At 32.3% G+C, this 18742-nt stretch overlaps 2 protein-coding genes across 2 annotated transcripts; both read right to left on the bottom strand.

Moving 5' to 3' along the window:
* Nucleotides 1-584: 584 nt before the first annotated feature.
* Nucleotides 585-2978, bottom strand: LOC114722053 (probable glucan 1,3-beta-glucosidase A). The gene is made up of 7 exons (XM_028907981.1): nucleotides 2841-2978; nucleotides 2605-2730; nucleotides 2326-2514; nucleotides 1878-2212; nucleotides 1647-1796; nucleotides 1198-1544; nucleotides 585-791 (listed from the first exon to the last, which is right to left on the bottom strand). The coding sequence occupies exons 1-7, from the start codon at nucleotides 2943-2945 to the stop codon at nucleotides 604-606; spliced, it is 1440 nt and encodes a 479-aa protein (XP_028763814.1). The 5' UTR covers nucleotides 2946-2978; the 3' UTR covers nucleotides 585-603.
* A 3596-nt stretch (nucleotides 2979-6574) lies between these two features.
* On the bottom strand, nucleotides 6575-8959 carry LOC114722045 (probable glucan 1,3-beta-glucosidase A). Its single transcript, XM_028907970.1, has 8 exons — nucleotides 8758-8959; nucleotides 8555-8674; nucleotides 8280-8468; nucleotides 8014-8172; nucleotides 7746-7915; nucleotides 7506-7655; nucleotides 7046-7392; nucleotides 6575-6892 (listed from the first exon to the last, which is right to left on the bottom strand). The coding sequence occupies exons 1-8, from the start codon at nucleotides 8929-8931 to the stop codon at nucleotides 6699-6701; spliced, it is 1503 nt and encodes a 500-aa protein (XP_028763803.1). The 5' UTR covers nucleotides 8932-8959; the 3' UTR covers nucleotides 6575-6698.
* Nucleotides 8960-18742: the final 9783 nt, after the last annotated feature.

Raw genomic sequence — 18742 nt, 5'->3', positions numbered from 1 at the left:
ATCTTATAAAAAATATTGGAAGGATTTTATTTATGACTAAAGTATACTTTTAGTCCTTTAAATTTACATAAGGTTTCAATTTGATTTTTTTAACTTTAAAAAGTATATTTTTAGTTCTTTAAACCTAAAACTATTAACAAAAAAAATGATAAATTAAGATCTTGAATGTTAATGAAATATTTTTAAATGCTACCATATTAAGTTTAATTTTCAGAACATTCATGATTGTTATAAAAAAATATCATTTAAGACTAATAATTTTTAGGTTAAAGAACTAAAAATATACTTTTTAAAGTTAAAAAATCAAATTGAAATTTTGTATAAAATTTAAGGACTAAATATATACTTTAACTTTTATTATTATTATTATTATTATTATTATTATTATTATTATTATTATTTATAACTATCGAGAGCATCCGAGTCCAAGAGTTGGTATTCTTTATTTATAACTTTATCAACGGATATTGATGAATACAGAGTTTGAAAGGAAGCCGAAGCCATAATGCTGCTACTTTTTTTTTTTTTTTTTGCCTCCAATACATAAAAATTTAGGTGAGTTTTGGTCTCTGAAGATTTATAAGGATCAGGACATGCTTGGTGCTATTGCTTAAGCTTTATATAACCATTCTCAATCATTTTCTTCAGGCTCCAATGGTCATATTGACATTTGTAGGCCCAATAGGCCCATCCAAAAGACGCCGAAGAGTACACATCCAATTGGGCTTTTGCAAATCTCTGGTAATCTTCCTTCGTTGCTCCCTGTAAGCTCAACGCCGCCGTCCACTCCCCTGTCATATCACCACCGTATACTAATGAATATCCACAGTGCGATATGAATAAATATAATATGACCTGTTAGAATTTTTATAACAATGGGTAAATTCGAAAGAGGAATAATCTAGCATATACTAGCTCAGCTCCTTAACATAAGAGCTACTTAACTAATTTGAATAGATTAAGAAAATTAGTTAAGTTAGTTATTTGTAATAAATAGGTGTTGTCTTTCCTAAACTATCCTTACTAATCAAGTGTATTAGCTAAAACTACTATTATTACAAGAACTACATTGGAAAAAAAAAGAATAAATATAAGAGACAAAGTAAATTGAGATCTTATATTTAAGTTCAAAATAAAAATCAAACAAGTTTTTATATTAAACAGGAGCTAGTAATATAATGTAATCTTGTTGCTCACCTACAAAATTAAGAGGACCATCGATGGTTCTGATGCTGCTAAGATCTGAAGCTCTCTGGTTATATATGAAATCGATGTGTTGTTGCACGTTCATGTTATTGAACTGATCCGAAAACAGATTGTAGTAATGAACATCGATCACTACTCGATTGAATCTCCCAGCAAATGAGAGAAGTGTGTTTGAATCATGATCCATTGGATTTGCCAAGATCACATGAGCTGTTTCAGAGTATTTCCTCACTGCATCATAAGCTTGCTGGTAATAGTTCCTCAGGCTATCCAGATTCGGCCCTAATGTCGGCTCGTTCATCAGTTCGATTCCTCCTAGACTAGGATGGTTCCCATATCTGCCACACCAAACTCAACTTTCATCACGTTACCACCTTAAAATAGCAAGTAGATCGTAATGATGAAGACCAGAAAACGCCCCAAAAATTCAAAGTTCAAACCTTTTTGCCAAGAATTCAATTACTGCGACGGTGTCTGGGATGTATGATTCTCCCCATTCAATATATCCGTCTCTTGTTCCGCTGTGTTCATTCCCATTTTGTGAACCTTGAACTGCATGAAGGTCCACTATCACTTTCATCCCATGGTTTCTGCAACATTTGATGGTGACGTAACATGTAATTGATTGGTTTCTGAGAATGGAGAGCTTGAAAATGGATAAACACACTTACTGGGCCCAAGTGAAAGCATTGTCCAGTGCTGCCAGAGATCCTCCGACGAAAGGTTTAGGAGGATTGGGATCGTGGGCTATCCACCAACCAACCGGAATTCTAACAGCTGTCAACCCATTTTCCGACATGAATCTGAAATCTTCTTCAGTGATATACGTATTCCAATGATCCTGCATGACTTGAGGAGCTCTCAGAGGGCCATAGCCATTAGTAATCTGATACTCACCTTGTAATGTCGAACCTTTCACAATTGTCATATGGAATACAGATGGGTCACCATCTTCCCAGTTGGTTGACCCTTGAAAATCAGCACTCACCACTGTCTCCGATTGAGCCTAAATAACGAAATCAAACAAACATATAATTCCCAGAATGATAACGAGCGATCCACATGTCGCATATAATAATGTGCGGCCGGGGTTGGATTATAACAAAGTATCAATAATACCTGTAGGAACAGACCGTTTGATGCTTGGATACGAATTTTGGATGGGTCGTCACTGTTCCTTATAATCTGAAACGTTTCTGGGTTGCTGGGTGAGTTAGAAGTTGCGACTAGTTTGTTCGTACCGTCTAAACGAATGAATTGCTTGTTAAACACCCTGAAATTGAAGGAGGAATCGCTGACCCTCCATAACTACATCGTACGTCGATTGTACATGTCAGATCATAAAATGAAGGAATCTCCCCAAAGCCTTTAATTTCATGCGAGAGTTTCTAGGAATACTACAAACCTTGAAAGTTCCCAACCAGAAGCTGCATCGCGGTTGGCGAAAACATCAGTTCCTCCTCCATTTTCAGCCACCAGAAACTTCTGTAACTTGGTGGACTTGAATTGCACTTGAGTTCCATCCTGGGAATGGCCAAAAATATAAAGAACCACGATGAATATATATATATATATATATATATTGATAAAGCATAAATGAAAAGATAATCGTGAAGAAATGGATATGGAAGTACCAAGAGATCTTTGTTGACTATTCCATCAAAGAGAGATGGTTCCATCCAGCCTTCTGTGACGAGCCAATTTCCCAGATTCACAGCTTTGTATGGCAGATTTCCCATTTTTGAAAGTATTTTGTGAAGTCTGCGAAGAGATGGTGTGTGCGTGTGTGTGTAGATTTTGCAGGCGGTGGTGGTAGTATGGAAAAATTGTATCTTTATAAAGTATCATTCTTGTCCGATCTGTTTACTTATATTAATCTGTTCAAGCATGCCAATCTTGAAACGTGGAGAATTGTGACTTAATTTTCCTTTTGTTTTTTGTTTTGTTTTGGCCAACAAGTTATTAAATTATGTATTTTAATTATTATATTAATTACTCCATTTTTTCTTTTTAAAAAATGGGTTTAATTTCTTGTGTTCCGGGTTGACTTGACTATGGGCCGTGTTGAAGGAAGGAAACTATGGGCTATTGACAACTGTACTGATCAAATTGCTGACAATTTGGTCATTTGAAATTGGCCACCATCATACTTTTTTCCTTTTAATAAAAAGATCAATTATATAAAATAAAAAAAAATTATACGATCCGCATTACTAAGTTCAAGGGATGGGGATCAATAAAACATCAGTTTTGTAAAAAGAATAACTAATTTTGGCCAAAAAAATAAATAGAATAACTAAAAAAAAAAAAGATTGAAGTACGTATTAACATCCCTTGCTAAGATGTTGCTGATATCAGAACAACCAAAAAGATTAAGCAAATTCTCCTTGTATGAGACAACATTGATGTGATTCACGAATTGCGAGAATGTTGGAGCTACTTCAGTAATGAAATGCAACAATCCTAGCCAAAACAAAAAAAAAAAAAAGATGGGGATCATAAGACGAAAATTTCATTGGCCACCATCATACTTGAAAATTGAAATTATGAAATTAAAGAAAATAAACAAAAAATATTTATTTAAAATGAAAAAATTTATTAATATATACTAGTAATATATTATAAGTATTTTTTACCAAAAAATCTAAGTATTATTAAATCATGTTCATTAAAATATCATAAATATTGTATGTTTAAATTCTGTGCAGAAAATATTATTAATACCAATGAGGACATAAAAAACTGAAATTGAAAGATTATATTTAGGGCCAAAACGAATTTTTAACTTCTACATTCAAATTTGGTGTGTATAATGTATTACTCCCCCAATTTTATTTATAAGATACAAATAATTGAATTGTATAAATTAAAAAAGTGGTTGGAATCAATAAATGTGCAATATATATATATTTTTATTTTTTTAAAAATACTTTTATGTATAAAGAGAAAGTGGCTGAGGGAGAGAAATAGAAAAAAGAAAATAACTAATGCAGTGTTATATAATGGAGGTAAAAATGAAAAAAAAAGTTGTTTAACATCTCAGATATTAATAAAATATATCGTACAAGTACGGCCTAAAAATATATCTACATATAGAAAAGCATTAAAGAAGATTACATGTTTTTTCTTCTTAGTGAAAGTAGTGAATACTATTAAATCGTAAGAGGCCGGGTTTAAGCAAAACAATACCTTACTAGACCAGATTCTTCATCATCTACCAAGTTTCAACTCTTGGATCTGAAGATGGAAATTGCTTAATACTCCTGTGGTCATGTATAAAGCAGAGAGAAAATATATTTTTTGATCCTATTTATAGGATACTGAGAGAAATTTTTTATATAGATATATAATTTTACCATCTATTTGTTATTGTATTGACTATTGACTTTATTTGCGTGAGGTATAATATATACTCCTCCGATCATTAATATAGGACCTAATTCTTGAGTTGGTTTTGGTCCTAAATATAAGACCCATTTCTCATATTTATCAATTTTCTCTAAATTACCCCTATGGATACTCTCCCAACCATAATCAAGTAGAAGAGGGAGAGAGGGAATTAAGAAAGATGATTATGGTGTTTTAGGAAAAATGTGTCACTTTTCGTATAATTAACTAATTTACCTAACTTCCTTAATCTAATCAAATTAGTTAAATGAGTCTTATATTAAGGACTGGAGGAGTATTAAATAAGATTAAGGTTGACAAGTTGTTGAATTTTAAATGAAAACTAATAAAGTTTAAGATTTTTCTTAATCTGTGTGAAATATATTAGAAGTAATTTATAAATAATAAGACAAGAGGAGTATAGATAGCCTATGAGAGTAATAATTGGCAAGTCAATCTGCCAGAAAGTTGCCAGTTCTGAGTACATTGGAAATTATCAATCTCTAGAAATAAGTAATTTAGCTTCATCGTCAACCTCATCTCTTAAAGGGATGAGTAAATTCACAGCCATTGTGCAGCAACAAGAGTTTATGCCAATCCAATGCTCATTTCCATAAAAACCTGAGTAAGAGTTCTGCGAGGGTAAGTAGATAATTAAAGCAAGACCAAAATTTGCCCAAAAAAATTAAGACTTTGTTTTTTAAAAAGGGAATATTATATATTGGCCTGCCAATGTTGAATGTTATTAAAAAATTTTGGTTAAAAAACAAAACAAAAATCTTGGGGCCGACCCCCTCCCACTATGCAAGTGGCTCTTTTCTTGTCCACTCAACACATGAACGTTCACACGACTTCCGGTCCTAATTATAAGAGTTAATTGACTAATTTGAGAAAATTAAGGAAAAAAATTAAATTAGTTATTTGTCATAAATAGGTGTTGTCTTTCTTAAAATATCATTGCTAATCAAGCATATTGATTAGAACTACTATTATAAAAGGACTATCTTGGAAAAAAATACATAAATATTAGAAATAAAATGGATTGGGATCTTATATTTAAAACCAAAATAAAAGTCAAACAAGGTCTTATATTAAAGACCGAAGGTAGTATTAGAGTAATATTTGTTAATCATTTACTAACACTCGTTAATTGTTTTTTTTTTTTTTTGAGCTGAACTAGCACCTGTAAATTCGATAAGACAATTCACATGTTTTAAAGAACCTTCCATGCAGCGGGAATAATTAATTAAAGCTCCAGCATGTTGAGATAATTAATGTAAATTATGATTTGTGATGTTAAATATATAAACTAAATATATTATATTATATATTGGCAATAGTGTGGAAATGGGACTTGTTCACCGGATTCCCCTAAAATCAATTCCATTTCATACTCTTATTCATTTTATTCAAGTGGCCATCCATATGCCACTTATTATGAACAGCAAATTGTCTTAGTAACAGTGTCATTTGTTATGTTTATATAAGGTTTTATGTTCGAACTTAGAGTTGATATGTTTATGTACATGTATGTTGCTCATTAATTATTTTTTATTTTTAATCAATTTCATTTTATTTTTCTAAATAATTTTTTCTCATGATTTGCATTTATTACGCATTTCATTCAACAAGTGGTAGCTTAAATTTATTTCTTTTTTTTTTCCGGCAACGTATTTCTATTCTATTTAAATTATATGTGATATTCATTTTGTTTTATGAATTTATATTCGATTCCCTTTTAATCTATTTCATCAATAGAACTACTTCTTTCTGTAAAGACGAAAAGGAATTAATTTTGAGTAACAATATCAAAATAAAATTATAGTATCTTTGTTTCTAAATGTAGAGTCTAGTTTATAATAAAAATTACATTGTAAACTAAGTCTTATATTTCGGACTGGAGGTAATAATATGAAATTAACTTTAGAAAACAAGAAATATTAAACAAATAAATAACTAGAACATAGCTAATAATGGATAGAATCCAAGTCCAAGAATTCGTATTCTTTATTTTCTAGTAGTACTTCATAAATGTTGTCAAACGATGGATGATTACTGAATACGAAATTTGATAGGAATGCAAAGGCATTATCTTATCATTACCTCTAAATACTAAATGAGAGGTTTATATAGCCATTCTCAATCATCCACCTGAGGCTCCAATGGTTATATTGGCATTTGTAGGCCCAATAGGCCCATCCAAAAGTGGCCCGAGAATACACTTCCAATTGGGCTTTTGCAAATCTCTGGTAATCCTCCTTTGACGCTCCCTGGACGTTCCACTCTGCGGTCCACTCCCCTGTCATATATCATTACCATAACCCCATCAATGAATAAATAGCATATTTGTTTGAAGTTTCATGTTTAGTTATAAATAAAGATTCAGGCATGCACAGAAGGAGAATTTAATGAAGGGATCTATCATGTCTTCTTGTATAATCTTGTTACTTACCTATGAAACTGAGAGGACCATTTTTGGTGGTTACGCTACTGAGATCTGACGCTCTCTGGTTATTTATATAATCGATGTTTTGTTGCACGTTCATGTTTTTGAACTGATCTGAATACAGATTGTAATAATGCACGTCAACCACTACTCGATCGAAGCTCCCAAAAAATGAGAGAAGTTCGGTGGAGCTATGATCCAATGGGTTTGACATGATGACATAGGCCATTTCAGAGTGTTTCCTCACCGCATCATAAGCTTGCTGGTAGTAATTCTTGAGGTTGTCAAGATCTGGCCCTAATGTTGGCTCATTCATCAGTTCGATTCCCCCTAGACTAGGTTTGTTCCCGTATCTGCCACGCCAAAGTCAACTTTCATCTCGTCGCTACCTTAAAATAGGAACTAGATCATCGTGTTTCGTACGTAATGAAGACTAGAAAACAGCACAAGAACTCAAAGTTCAAACCTTTCTGCTAAGAAGTCAATAACTGCGACTGTGTCTGGTATGTATGAATCTCCCCATTCAGTATATCCGTCTCTTGTTCCGCTGTGCTCGTTCCCATTTTGTGAACCTGGAACTGCATGAAGGTCCACTATCACTTTCAGCCCATGGTTTCTGCAACATGCGACAGTAAATTAACATTTAACCGACTTTTTTTTTTTTTTTATGACAATTGAACAGTTGAAAGTGAATCTAAGAACTTACTGAGCCCAAGTGAAAGCATTGTCCAACGCTGCTAGAGATCCTCCGACGAAAGGTTTTGGGGGATTGGGGTCGTGGGCTATCCACCAACCGACCGGAATTCTAACAGCGGTCAATCCATTTTCTGACATGAATCTGAAATCTTCTTCAGTGATATACGTGTTCCAATGATTCTGCATTCTATGCTCAGTAACATTAATTAGCAGCAATTTTCATTTGTGTTTGGAATAGAAAGGAATAATAGTGGCGGTTGAAGAAATATGTCTGAGACCTGCATGACTTGAGGAGCTCTATCAGGACCATAGCCATTAGTAATTTGATACTCTCCTTGTAAGGTTTTCACAATCGTCATACGGAACACAGATGGGTCGCCATCTTCCCAGTTTGTGGAACCTTGAAAATCAGCACTTACCACTGTCTCTGATTGAGCCTAAGACATTAAACTAATTCAAATGAACATTTATATAATTCCCAGAATGATAATGAGCAATCCATGTCGCATATAATGTTCGGTTTTGAATAACAGAGGATCAAAACCTGTAGGAACATGCCGTTCGATGCTTGGATGCGAATTTTGGATGGGTCGTCACTGTTCCTTAAAATCCGGAAAGTTTCTGGGTTGCTGGGTGAGTTAGAAGTTGCGACTAGCTTGTTTCCACCATCCAAACCAACGAATTGCTTGCTGAACACTCTGAAATTGAAGGTGGAATCGCTAACCCTCCATAACTGCATCCTCCGTTGTCCATTTTAGATTATTAGAAGAAGGAATCCGCAAAAGCCTTTCACGTTATAGAGTGCTTAGGAATACATACCCTGAAAGTTTCCCAACCGGAAGCAGAATCGCGGTTAGCCAAAACATTAGCTCCTCCTCCGTTTTCAGCCACCAGAAACTTCTGTAACTTGGTGGACTTCAATTGCACTTGAGTTCCGTCCTGAAGACGAGCAAGACATAAAATCAAGAATCATTCAGGAAGCATAAAAGGAAATGCAAAGATATGGATATGAAAGTACATACCAAGAGGTCTTTGTTAACTATTCCATCAAAGAGAGATGGTTTCATCCAGCCTTCTGCGACGAGCCAATTCCCCAGATTGACAGCTTTATAGGGCAGATTTTGGGCAATAGCGAGATAGTTACAAGAACAGAGGAACAGAAGCAATAGGATGCTGAAATAACCTGGGGATGCCATTTTGAATGTGTGGATGGAAGTGTGCGAAACAAGAGATGGTATTTATAGAACTTACAAGAGGCGGTGGTGGTGGTGTTACGGCAATATTGTAAAATATTAAATGATACAATTCAAGTTAAGTGGTTTGAAGGAGCAAAGAGAGTTTGTTGGAATAGATAGGCGTGTTTGTTTGTTCAACTTGAGTCTTGTTAATCAAAACTCATTCTACGCTCACTGTGTGTTCTCATGCCGCGATTGCAGGAGGAGATCGGCCCAGTTTCCAAAATTTAATAAGCTTTATTAGGATTTTTCGTTCTTGTGGTTTCCCTGCAGTGCCTTTTTGGAACGACTGATAAGTACGTAATAGAAATTTTGTCTCAATTTATATAAAATATATTTATAAATGCTTACAAACATGATTTTAAATAGGGTCCTACTATGTTGAGGATTGCTAATTTTGTTTTAGGCTAAGAGTGAATTTTATTAATAAAAAGCTTAGATCAGGTTCTTTGTGTGTGTATTATGTCAACTTCTCTAATTACATATGATAATTTGTCTTGTTTTGTATCATGTAAATTTATAATTAAATGTTAATATTTTAAAAAATAGGAAAATGAATTTATAAGTTCATATTATTAAATGCCAATGTTTTAAAAATAAGACATATGAAGAACATGTGTGGTTAGAGAATTTAATATAATAGGTATAAAAAATTTGATGTGAGGATTGTTGGTTGTTCTTTTGTTAATGCTGAAAAAGAGAGTAGCACACACTGTATTGTTAGTATAAGCATGGCAATCTGAAAATTGTATTTTCTTATTTATTTCATTAAATTCATTAGTGCAATTATTTTTTTGGGGTGAGACGACTAGTTCAATTTTCTTTAGGTACTGATTGGTATAAGAGGAATGGAGAGGAGGGGAGGAGAAGGAAAATTTTAGTGGGTTCTATTTAAAAAAGTGAAAAAATGAGGTTTTGAAATTTTAATAAACGGAAGAAATAATATAAAAAAATAATAAAAATTAATTAGAAACTTTTAACCCCAAAATTTTCCTTCCTCTCCCCTTCTCTCATTTTTCTTCATACCAACCGGACCCTTAGGTTGGAGGATATTGATGACCGTGGATTGTTGAGAGCTGAAAGTATTGATGACAGTCTTGACCGGGCAATTGAAATTGACTCCATCTCTCCCCAAATTATGAAATTAAAATAAATAAATAAAATATAAAAAATTTTAACAAAATTTTGATTGAATAAAAAATAATTATTAGTAAATATGAGTAACATATTATAATTATTATTAAACTGTTAATAAAATATATATATTTGAATTCACTTATTATGTTAAGTCAATGCTCAATATTTCAGAAAATCTAGGGAAAATGATTAAAAAAAGAAGTTAGGAATTACTAAATGTCAAATAAAGAATAACAAAAATCTGTTATTATTTATAAATTTAGTATTATCAATACCAAATAAAGTGTTGTTCCCAAATCTGATTTAATAATTTTTAGTTTTTTTTATTGTCATTTTCCCGAAAATGTAAGGTTGTGTGGGGTGTGAGGAAATGATAAAGACTAGAGAGAAGGGAAAAAGAGCACTACTAAAACCATAAAGGGACAACTAAAACCTTCATTTGTTAGTTGCCAATTTGCTATGCTGGACTCCCACTCCTTTCCAATCAAAGAAAGGAGCCAATCTGTTTAGGGGGAAAAAAAAGAATAAAAAAGATGGGATCAAAAGTCTGATTTGCCCATGATGTTATTGGCTATCTCAAAAGTCTTGTTAGAGGTAATACAATTAGAGACACGGTTAAGTACTAAGGGGGTGTTTGGATAGAAACCAAACTATGGTTTCAGAAGTGCTTTTACGGATTACGAAGTAAATATGTGGATGAGGTTATCTCGTTTTGCGGAAAAGTGATTCTGAAACCATGGTTTTGGTTTTGCCAAACACCCCCTAAGATTATGTTTGGTGGGCGGGATTGATTTTTGATGGATTGGGAATAGGGCTTTTATTTAAGGCTAAAATATATATTTGGTCCTTTAAATTTATATAAGGTTTCAATTTGGTCCTTTAACTTTAGAAAGCATACTTTTACTCCTTTACCCCTAAAATTTTTTAAAAAAATGATGACATTAAGATCTTAAATGTTAATAAAAAAATTTTAAATGCTAACATATTAGGTTTAATTTTCAAAACATTCATGATTGTTACAAAAATCATCATTAAAGCCTAATGATTTTAGGGTTAAAAGACCAAATGTATGCTTTTTAAAGTTAAAGAATCAAATTGAAACTTTGTACAAAATTAAAAGACCAAATGTGCACTTCAATCTTTATTTAAATGTTTGGCATGAGGTAATACGTGGGAGGAATACATACATTTATTTTATTTTATAATAAGATATGCAAGATTAAAAGACTACAATATCCCTTGGTATTTTAGAGCTGTGGAATCCAACGGTAACATACAAAATAATAATAATAATAATAAAAGAAAATATAATACGTTATTAAAATAATATTTTGTTAGTTAAAAAAAAAAACCCAACACCCCTTTCTCCATTGAGAGTGGAAAATGGGAGGGGTAATTAATGCAAAGGAAAAGAAGGGGTGAGGGACGACTGAAGGGAAATAGGATAAGGCATAGGCAGTGAAAAGGTGGGGGCAATTGACCAAGAGAAAAATATTGGGAGAGTGTATTAAATGAAAGGAGAATTTAGGGGAGAAGTAGTAAATGATGGAAGAAAAAGAAGGGGGGAAGGTACGGATGGAAGTGGAAAATGGGAGATGAGCGGTAGAAAATCAGACGTGGGAGTATTATATATATCATCATTCAGGTTATTTCTTTCAAGCCAGAGCAAGAGAGAGTGGGAGAGAAAGAGAGCGAGAGAAGAGAAAGAGAGAGCGAGAGGAAGAAACGAAAATCAAGAAAGTGGAAATACATGTTGTCTGGAAGATAAGGAAAGATTTGATGATCATTTAGGTACACAAAACTACTTCTTCTTGTCAAATTTTCTTTATGAATATTTCTGATATATTTATAGCTTTATATTATTAGTATCATTATAATGTTTAGAGAAAATTTTATTGTTTGGGTATAAAGTAAATAAGGAGTTTTGACAATGTATAATTGTAGAAATTTAAAGATACATTATTAAGAAATTTTAACCAGTTTATATTTGTTTATTGATGGTTTTGGGAATTTTAAATTAAGATTTTAGTTGAAAAAGTTGTTATTCAATACTTATAGAATGTTTTTACCGATTAAATTTAAGTTAAATAATTTATTTGAGTTATTTAATATATTATTAAAATTTTAATTGGTTAGAATATTGAGTATGTCAAAGATATATTGTTGAAATAATTTTTGGAAGCATAAAGAATTGTAAATTGAGAATTTTATAAAAATTAAAATTTATTTATACTTCAAAGGAGTTCCTTAGTTGAGGAAAAATTTTAAATGGGACTATAATAAATAGTTGAGATTTTAATATAAAATATTTATATTGTAAGAAATATATATTTATTTAAGTTATTAAATTTAAATAGTCTTATATGTAAATTATATTTTCAAAATATTATATTTATTATAAATAGCAAAATTTGGGAGAGTTAATATGTTTATATATTTTTGGTTTAGAGGGTAGTCTTAGAATTTTAGAGTAGTTTTGGAATAGTTTCGTGTTTTATATTAATAAATATTTATGTGCAATTTTGTAGACCCTTGAGAATTTTGGAGTAAACTTTGTGTAATTATTTGTAAGCTAAAGAGTACCAGGTAATTCTGAAAATTCTTTCTTGTACATGTGAATTGTGTATGATTATATCGTGGATTTACTAATCATTATATTACTGAAATATAATATTATGATTTTTTGTAAAATAAATGTTTTGGTATGTTACCTGATTTTATTAAGATTTGTTGCTAGTAATTATGATCAATATTTAAATATATTAATAGCTATGAAATTATCATGAGTTACTGTTAAATGGTATATGAATTTTATTGTTATCTTATCATTAATAATATACTTGAGAATATATTTATGATATACCATTATTTGCATATGACATGCATTGTTGAGGAGATTGCATGGATATAAAATTACCACGTGGTATGCCATCACTTGGTGCACAGTGGATGGCACTTGTCAGGGCCACTTCTTCCATGTTTTCCTTTGGCCGGGAATTCATTGGAGCTGTGAGACATGTGACACCTCCTTATTCACAAAGGAGGGGAGCCATAGTCCGAGCTTGAGCTCTATATCTTTGGCCGGATATATTTCTAATATCGGTGAGCTTGGAATAATTTAGTAAAATGGATTAGTTCTTATCGGACTATGTGTTACCTTATAGCTCCAGTTAGTGGTATAAGGGTGGACGGTGATATAAGGGAGGCAGTATATTGCATTATTTTTGGATATATCAGAAAAATGATATTGGTATATTGTTGAAAACAATGAAATTGAATTGAATGTATCAAATCTGTAATTTTTAATATATTTATATACACACATATAAACATATTTTTGGTTTATCATATATGATTTGCTTGTATAGGTTAAAATTTCAGTAGTTACTGAGACGTTTCATCTCACCCCCTATATTAACAATTTTCAGGCGAAGGATCTAGTAGGAATCAAAGGAAGGCACCAATGGAGTGAGCTGTGAAGGCTTTTGTACTCCTCAAGCACATGCTATGTTATATTTTTATTTGCCATGACTATAAGACTTCAATAGTTTATGTTGTTAAGTTATGTTAGAAATATTTTGAAATTTTGACTTATTTGCAGTATTAGAAATATGTATGGACTTTTAAATTAAATATTTTCTAGCGTATATTGATATAATTATGTGAGGTGTCACACCAACCATATGCACTCTTTTTCTGATAAAAAAAAAGAGAGAGAGAGAGAGACTGTAGGATCATTTTTTTTAAAAAAAAATGCGTTAAATTTTGCCTCATAATGATGATCGCGATGACAAAATTTAAAAAAATTGATGATGGTATTTGTCTATTGTATATTTGCACTCTTGATAGAACTTTCAAATATTGTTGTCTTATTGATTGATATTTTAGATATTCTTAAATGTTACTCCTCCGGTCTTTAATATAAGACCCAATTTTTAAATTGGTTTTGATCCTAAATATAAAGCCCATTTCTCATATTTATCAATTTTCTCTAAATTACCCCTATGAATACTTCATTAACTATAATCAAGTAGAAGAAGGAGAGGGGTATTAAGAAAGATGATTATGGTGTTTTAGGAAAAATGTGTCACTTTTCTTATAATTAACTAATTTATGTAACTTCCTTAATATAATTAAATTAGTTAAATGGGTTTTATATTAAGGACTGAAGGAGTAATAGATATTTAGATATGATGATGTTTTCTATTGGTGACACAGTTTCTTTGTATCTATACCTTTTATTAGTAATTTTGTTACTTTATTTTATTTTTTTGATAAAATAAATGGGAGTAATAAAAAAATGCATTTTTTTTAAACAAGCAAAAAGTTCACGGGCTAGCCTTGAACCCATCAGCTTGAGAGCCGGGCTTGACAAAACGAGATATTTTTCAAATTATAACCTTGAGAGCCGAGTCAGCCCATATTCCTAGCACTTTTCAAAAAGCGTTACCATGGGGTGAGGTATAATCCACCCATGTGACATTGTTCAATTCCTAGTAATCCTTAATGCATCAAACTAAGGGGGTGTTTGGGAATTAGGAGAAGTGCTTTTTAAAGGCATTTTTTCACGAATCGAGATAAATTTCTCCATATATTTACTTTGTATACTGTAAAATTACTTCTCAAACCATGGTTTGGTTTACATCCAAACACCTTCTAAATCCAATCCCAATCCCTCCCCTTAAATCATACTTGCTAAATTGACCTAAATGTTTACATATCTTCTAACAGGGATTCATTCACCACGATAAAAGGAACTAGTTTTTTTTTTTTTTTTGCTAAATCCAACCCTATCAATAAAGCCTTGCAAACTTTGGTTCATGGGCCAAACGATAGTCCATTTGGAATCACAACTACAAACACGTTTTATATAAATCGAGACAAAACTGCTCTAATATATTTAACTTATATTTTATAAATCACAATTAAAAATTTGTTTATAAGTTATTCAAAAGAAACTTGAAGTGTGTTTGGCCCAAACACACTTTTCAAGTCATACACACATGAGAAGAAAAGAACAAGTTGCTCTTCTGCATTTAAGATAGCAGCCACTCTCAGCTTTTGTTTCCGTTCTGTGTTCGCAAACTGAAGATTGTGTTAGGTTTAATTTGTAGCTTATCTAGCTAATAAGATAAGCTTAAATCAGTACTACGGAGAGGGGAATGAATGAAGCTATTAATATTAAATAAAATTCAGAAAACATGTTTGTATTTAATTTTCATAATGTTTTTCTTAATTTTAATGAACGCCATGCCTATGTCGCTCGAGGAATACAGGATCAGTTCCCCAAAATTATTCCATCAATCTGTTTCTGCCGGGAGAATGTCACTGGGGTCTAAACAAAAGAATGCCAAATTCCCAAAGTGCCCATGCTCCCACCTTGCACGAGCTTCCCATCTCTAATGAAGATTGTCCCCTGCTTCTGTTGCCCCGTGGGATCAATGAAAAAAAACCGAACCGGACAGTTCAACAGGAAAATCGGTGAATCAGTCACCAATCCAGTCTGGTTTGCAGAAAAAACCGGAGATGGTTTGAACCGGTGGTGAACCGGTCCAACCGGTAAAAACCGATGTTAAACCGAGAAAAAACCGGTTGGGCGGTTCACACGGTTAATTTTTTTTTTTAGTTGCCCAGCCATAGAAACGACGTTGTTTTGCCTTCGAAAAAAAAAAATCTTCCTCCCTCCCTAACCTGCCAGTGTTGACTCAAGCCCCGGTCGGTCGGTTGGTTCTCCTCCAGTCCTCCCCCATTTGTGACCAAATCGCCCAGATCTCTTCCACCTGCTCCCAGTCCCATTTGCAGCTCTGCTTCGACTTCACTGTTCGCCTTCGCCTTTGCCATTCACCTCCGCAGCTCACATAGCAAGTCATGAGTCTCTATAGTCCATCCTCTTCTCGCTGTCGTCCTGCTTCACCTTCGCCGTTCACAGACGTCCCGCTTCACCTTCAAGCATTGAGTTATGGCCTTATGGGTAAGCTCAATACCTTTTCTTTTCACCTTCAGTTAAGGCATTGAGTTGTTTTTAGTTGTTGCTCTCTGTGCTATGACTGTCGTGCTGTCGTGAGATATGAGTAGGGAGGGGAGTGTTGTTTGACTTGATCCATAGCCGTGAGATTTGAGAAGGGAGGAGGGTATAAACATTTAAACTACTTTTGACTTGATCCATCCTCGTGAGATTTGAGAAAGGAGGGGAGTGTTGTTTGACTTATTAGTATATCTTGTATTCTGTTAATATTAATTTTGTATAATTAAACATTTAAACTACTTTTTCTTATATTTCTTTCATGATTACTACTTATGAATTTTGTTCCACTTTAATTAAATTTTATTATTTTATTATGACCAGTCCGACCCCGGTTCGATCACGGTTCGACCAGTGGCCCTTAACCCACTACCTGGATTGGTTGAATTCCCGGTTCAGTTTTTTGTTCCTTGTGTGGGATCCAGATCCCAGCGACACACTTGAGCTACCCCATCTTTGTCCGTGCATATAAATTTTATTTGTGAGAGGGCACACGCATTTGTGAAGTTATAACAAATTTTTATAGGCTAGGTTCAAATTGTTTTTATCTTTCTTGTAGTTATATATTTAAATTAATTTCAAAATCTGTATAAATATAAGATCTATTTTATATGAATATTTTAATAATATAAAAAATAATAAATTAATAAAAAAGTGAGAAATTAAATATAGAATCAAGTCCCTAATATAAAATAAAGCTGTGTTTAAATTAAGAGTAAAACAATGACTTTTTAAATTAAAACTAAAATAATAAAATTGTAAAAAGTCAAATTAAAAGCAGGCTAACCCCGGCGTTGAAACAGCCCGCGACCCCGCATTGATCCAACTCATCACTAATTCTAGCTCTCATTACTAACTTACTACTAGTATAACCAATTAAGGATGGTAGTTACGGCCTTCTTTTTGACCAGCCGGCAGTTAAGGACTGAGAACTTGGGGATGGGATCAAACTCACAACATGTGATTTTTTTGTGTCGTTAGATTATAATATTACTAACAGTTTATATCACTTTTGTATGCAATAGGAGATGTACGTGATAACTGATAACCCCCCAAAAGAAAGGGCAAGAGAATGGGCCTGCTTAGAAGGACTAAAGAAATTCTCTATAAATATATTTTACATAAGTCGAGACAAAACTTATTTCATATATTTGTTTTGTATTTCGTAAATTACTATTAAAAAACTACTTATAAGCTATTTATAAATTATTTTAAACGGGCCCAATAATAGAGATAGGGGTTTTTAATTTTTTGGGAATATGTTTATCTGTCACTATACCGAAATTTGCCACACCTTATGGAAAGGGAAAATTACATATCAATCCCAAAGAGGAGACTTTATTTATCTAAGGTCTCATAAAATGTCAAAATTACTAGCAGGTCTCAAGGGACCTTAGAATATTATATTCTAATTGTAAAATGATAGCACTGCCCTTCAGATTCCCAATTCACATTTTCTCTACCATTACGATTAACAGCCTTAGCCGCGACTATTAACAACCTAATGACAAGGTGTTGACAACTTAAGTAGTATTCGTTGACAACTTACTTTATAGGATTACATAATCTTCACATAAGAGTAAATTATAACCAAATAGTATAACAACTTTAACACTAAAATGGAAAGTTTTTTGAAACCATTAAAAATTTTAACTAAACCCAATAGGATTATAGCAAAATTTTAATGCAGGGATTCATTGACAACCTCAATAGTGAGTATTAATAACCCAAGGAAAACTGTTGACAACCTTGAAAGTGTCTATTAACAACTAATTTTATAGGATAATATAACCCCTAACAATTATAAATAACTAAATTATAACTAAATAGTATTAAAGTTGATGTTATGTAGTTGTTATGTTATACTATTTAATTATAATTTGACATTATGTAGATGTTATATTATCCTATAAAGTTGGTTATTAATAAATATTGCTTAGGTTGTTAACAGTTCTCCTTAGGTTATTAATGCTCACTGTTGAGGTTGTCAATAAATCTCCGCATTAAAATTTTACTATAATCCTATTAGATTTAGTTAAAGTTATTATTGGTTTTGAAAAGCTTCCCATTTTAGTGTTAAAGTTGTTATATTATACTATTTGATTATAATTTACTTTTATGTGGAGGTTATGTGATCATATAAAAAAAGTTGTCAGCGAATATTACTTAAGTTGTCAATATCTTCTCATTGGGTTGATAATAATTGTTGTTAAGGTTATTAATAACAATGGCAGGGAAAATGTGAATTCGGAATTTGAGGGGTAATGATATTATTTTACAATTAGAATATAATACTCTGAGGTCCTTTGAGACCTGCTAGTAATTTTGATATTTTGTGAGACTTTGGATGATTATAGTTTGTTCCTTAGGACCTCTGCATAACTTTCCCTTTATGGAAATAGTGATAGAAGAAAAGGTTACGGTGCGACCAGCTTCACAGGTACTTTGTAATGATTCAATATCTTGAAATACTTTTTAGATGTGTCTTAAAATATTTTTTTTTATTTTAGTGCTAGACACACAAAAAAAATATTTTAAAATATTAGATGCATAAAAAATACTTCATGATACTGAACATATATAAAAAAATATTTCACAATACTAGATGCACAA

Source organism: Neltuma alba, unplaced genomic scaffold, assembly GCF_004799145.2.
Source record: "Neltuma alba isolate B1F8T4 unplaced genomic scaffold, ASM479914v2 tig00002321_pilon, whole genome shotgun sequence".
NCBI classification, from domain to species: domain Eukaryota; kingdom Viridiplantae; phylum Streptophyta; class Magnoliopsida; order Fabales; family Fabaceae; genus Neltuma; species Neltuma alba.
Note: the sequence above shows the minus strand (reverse complement) of the source record. Positions and strands in the feature narration are given on the sequence as shown.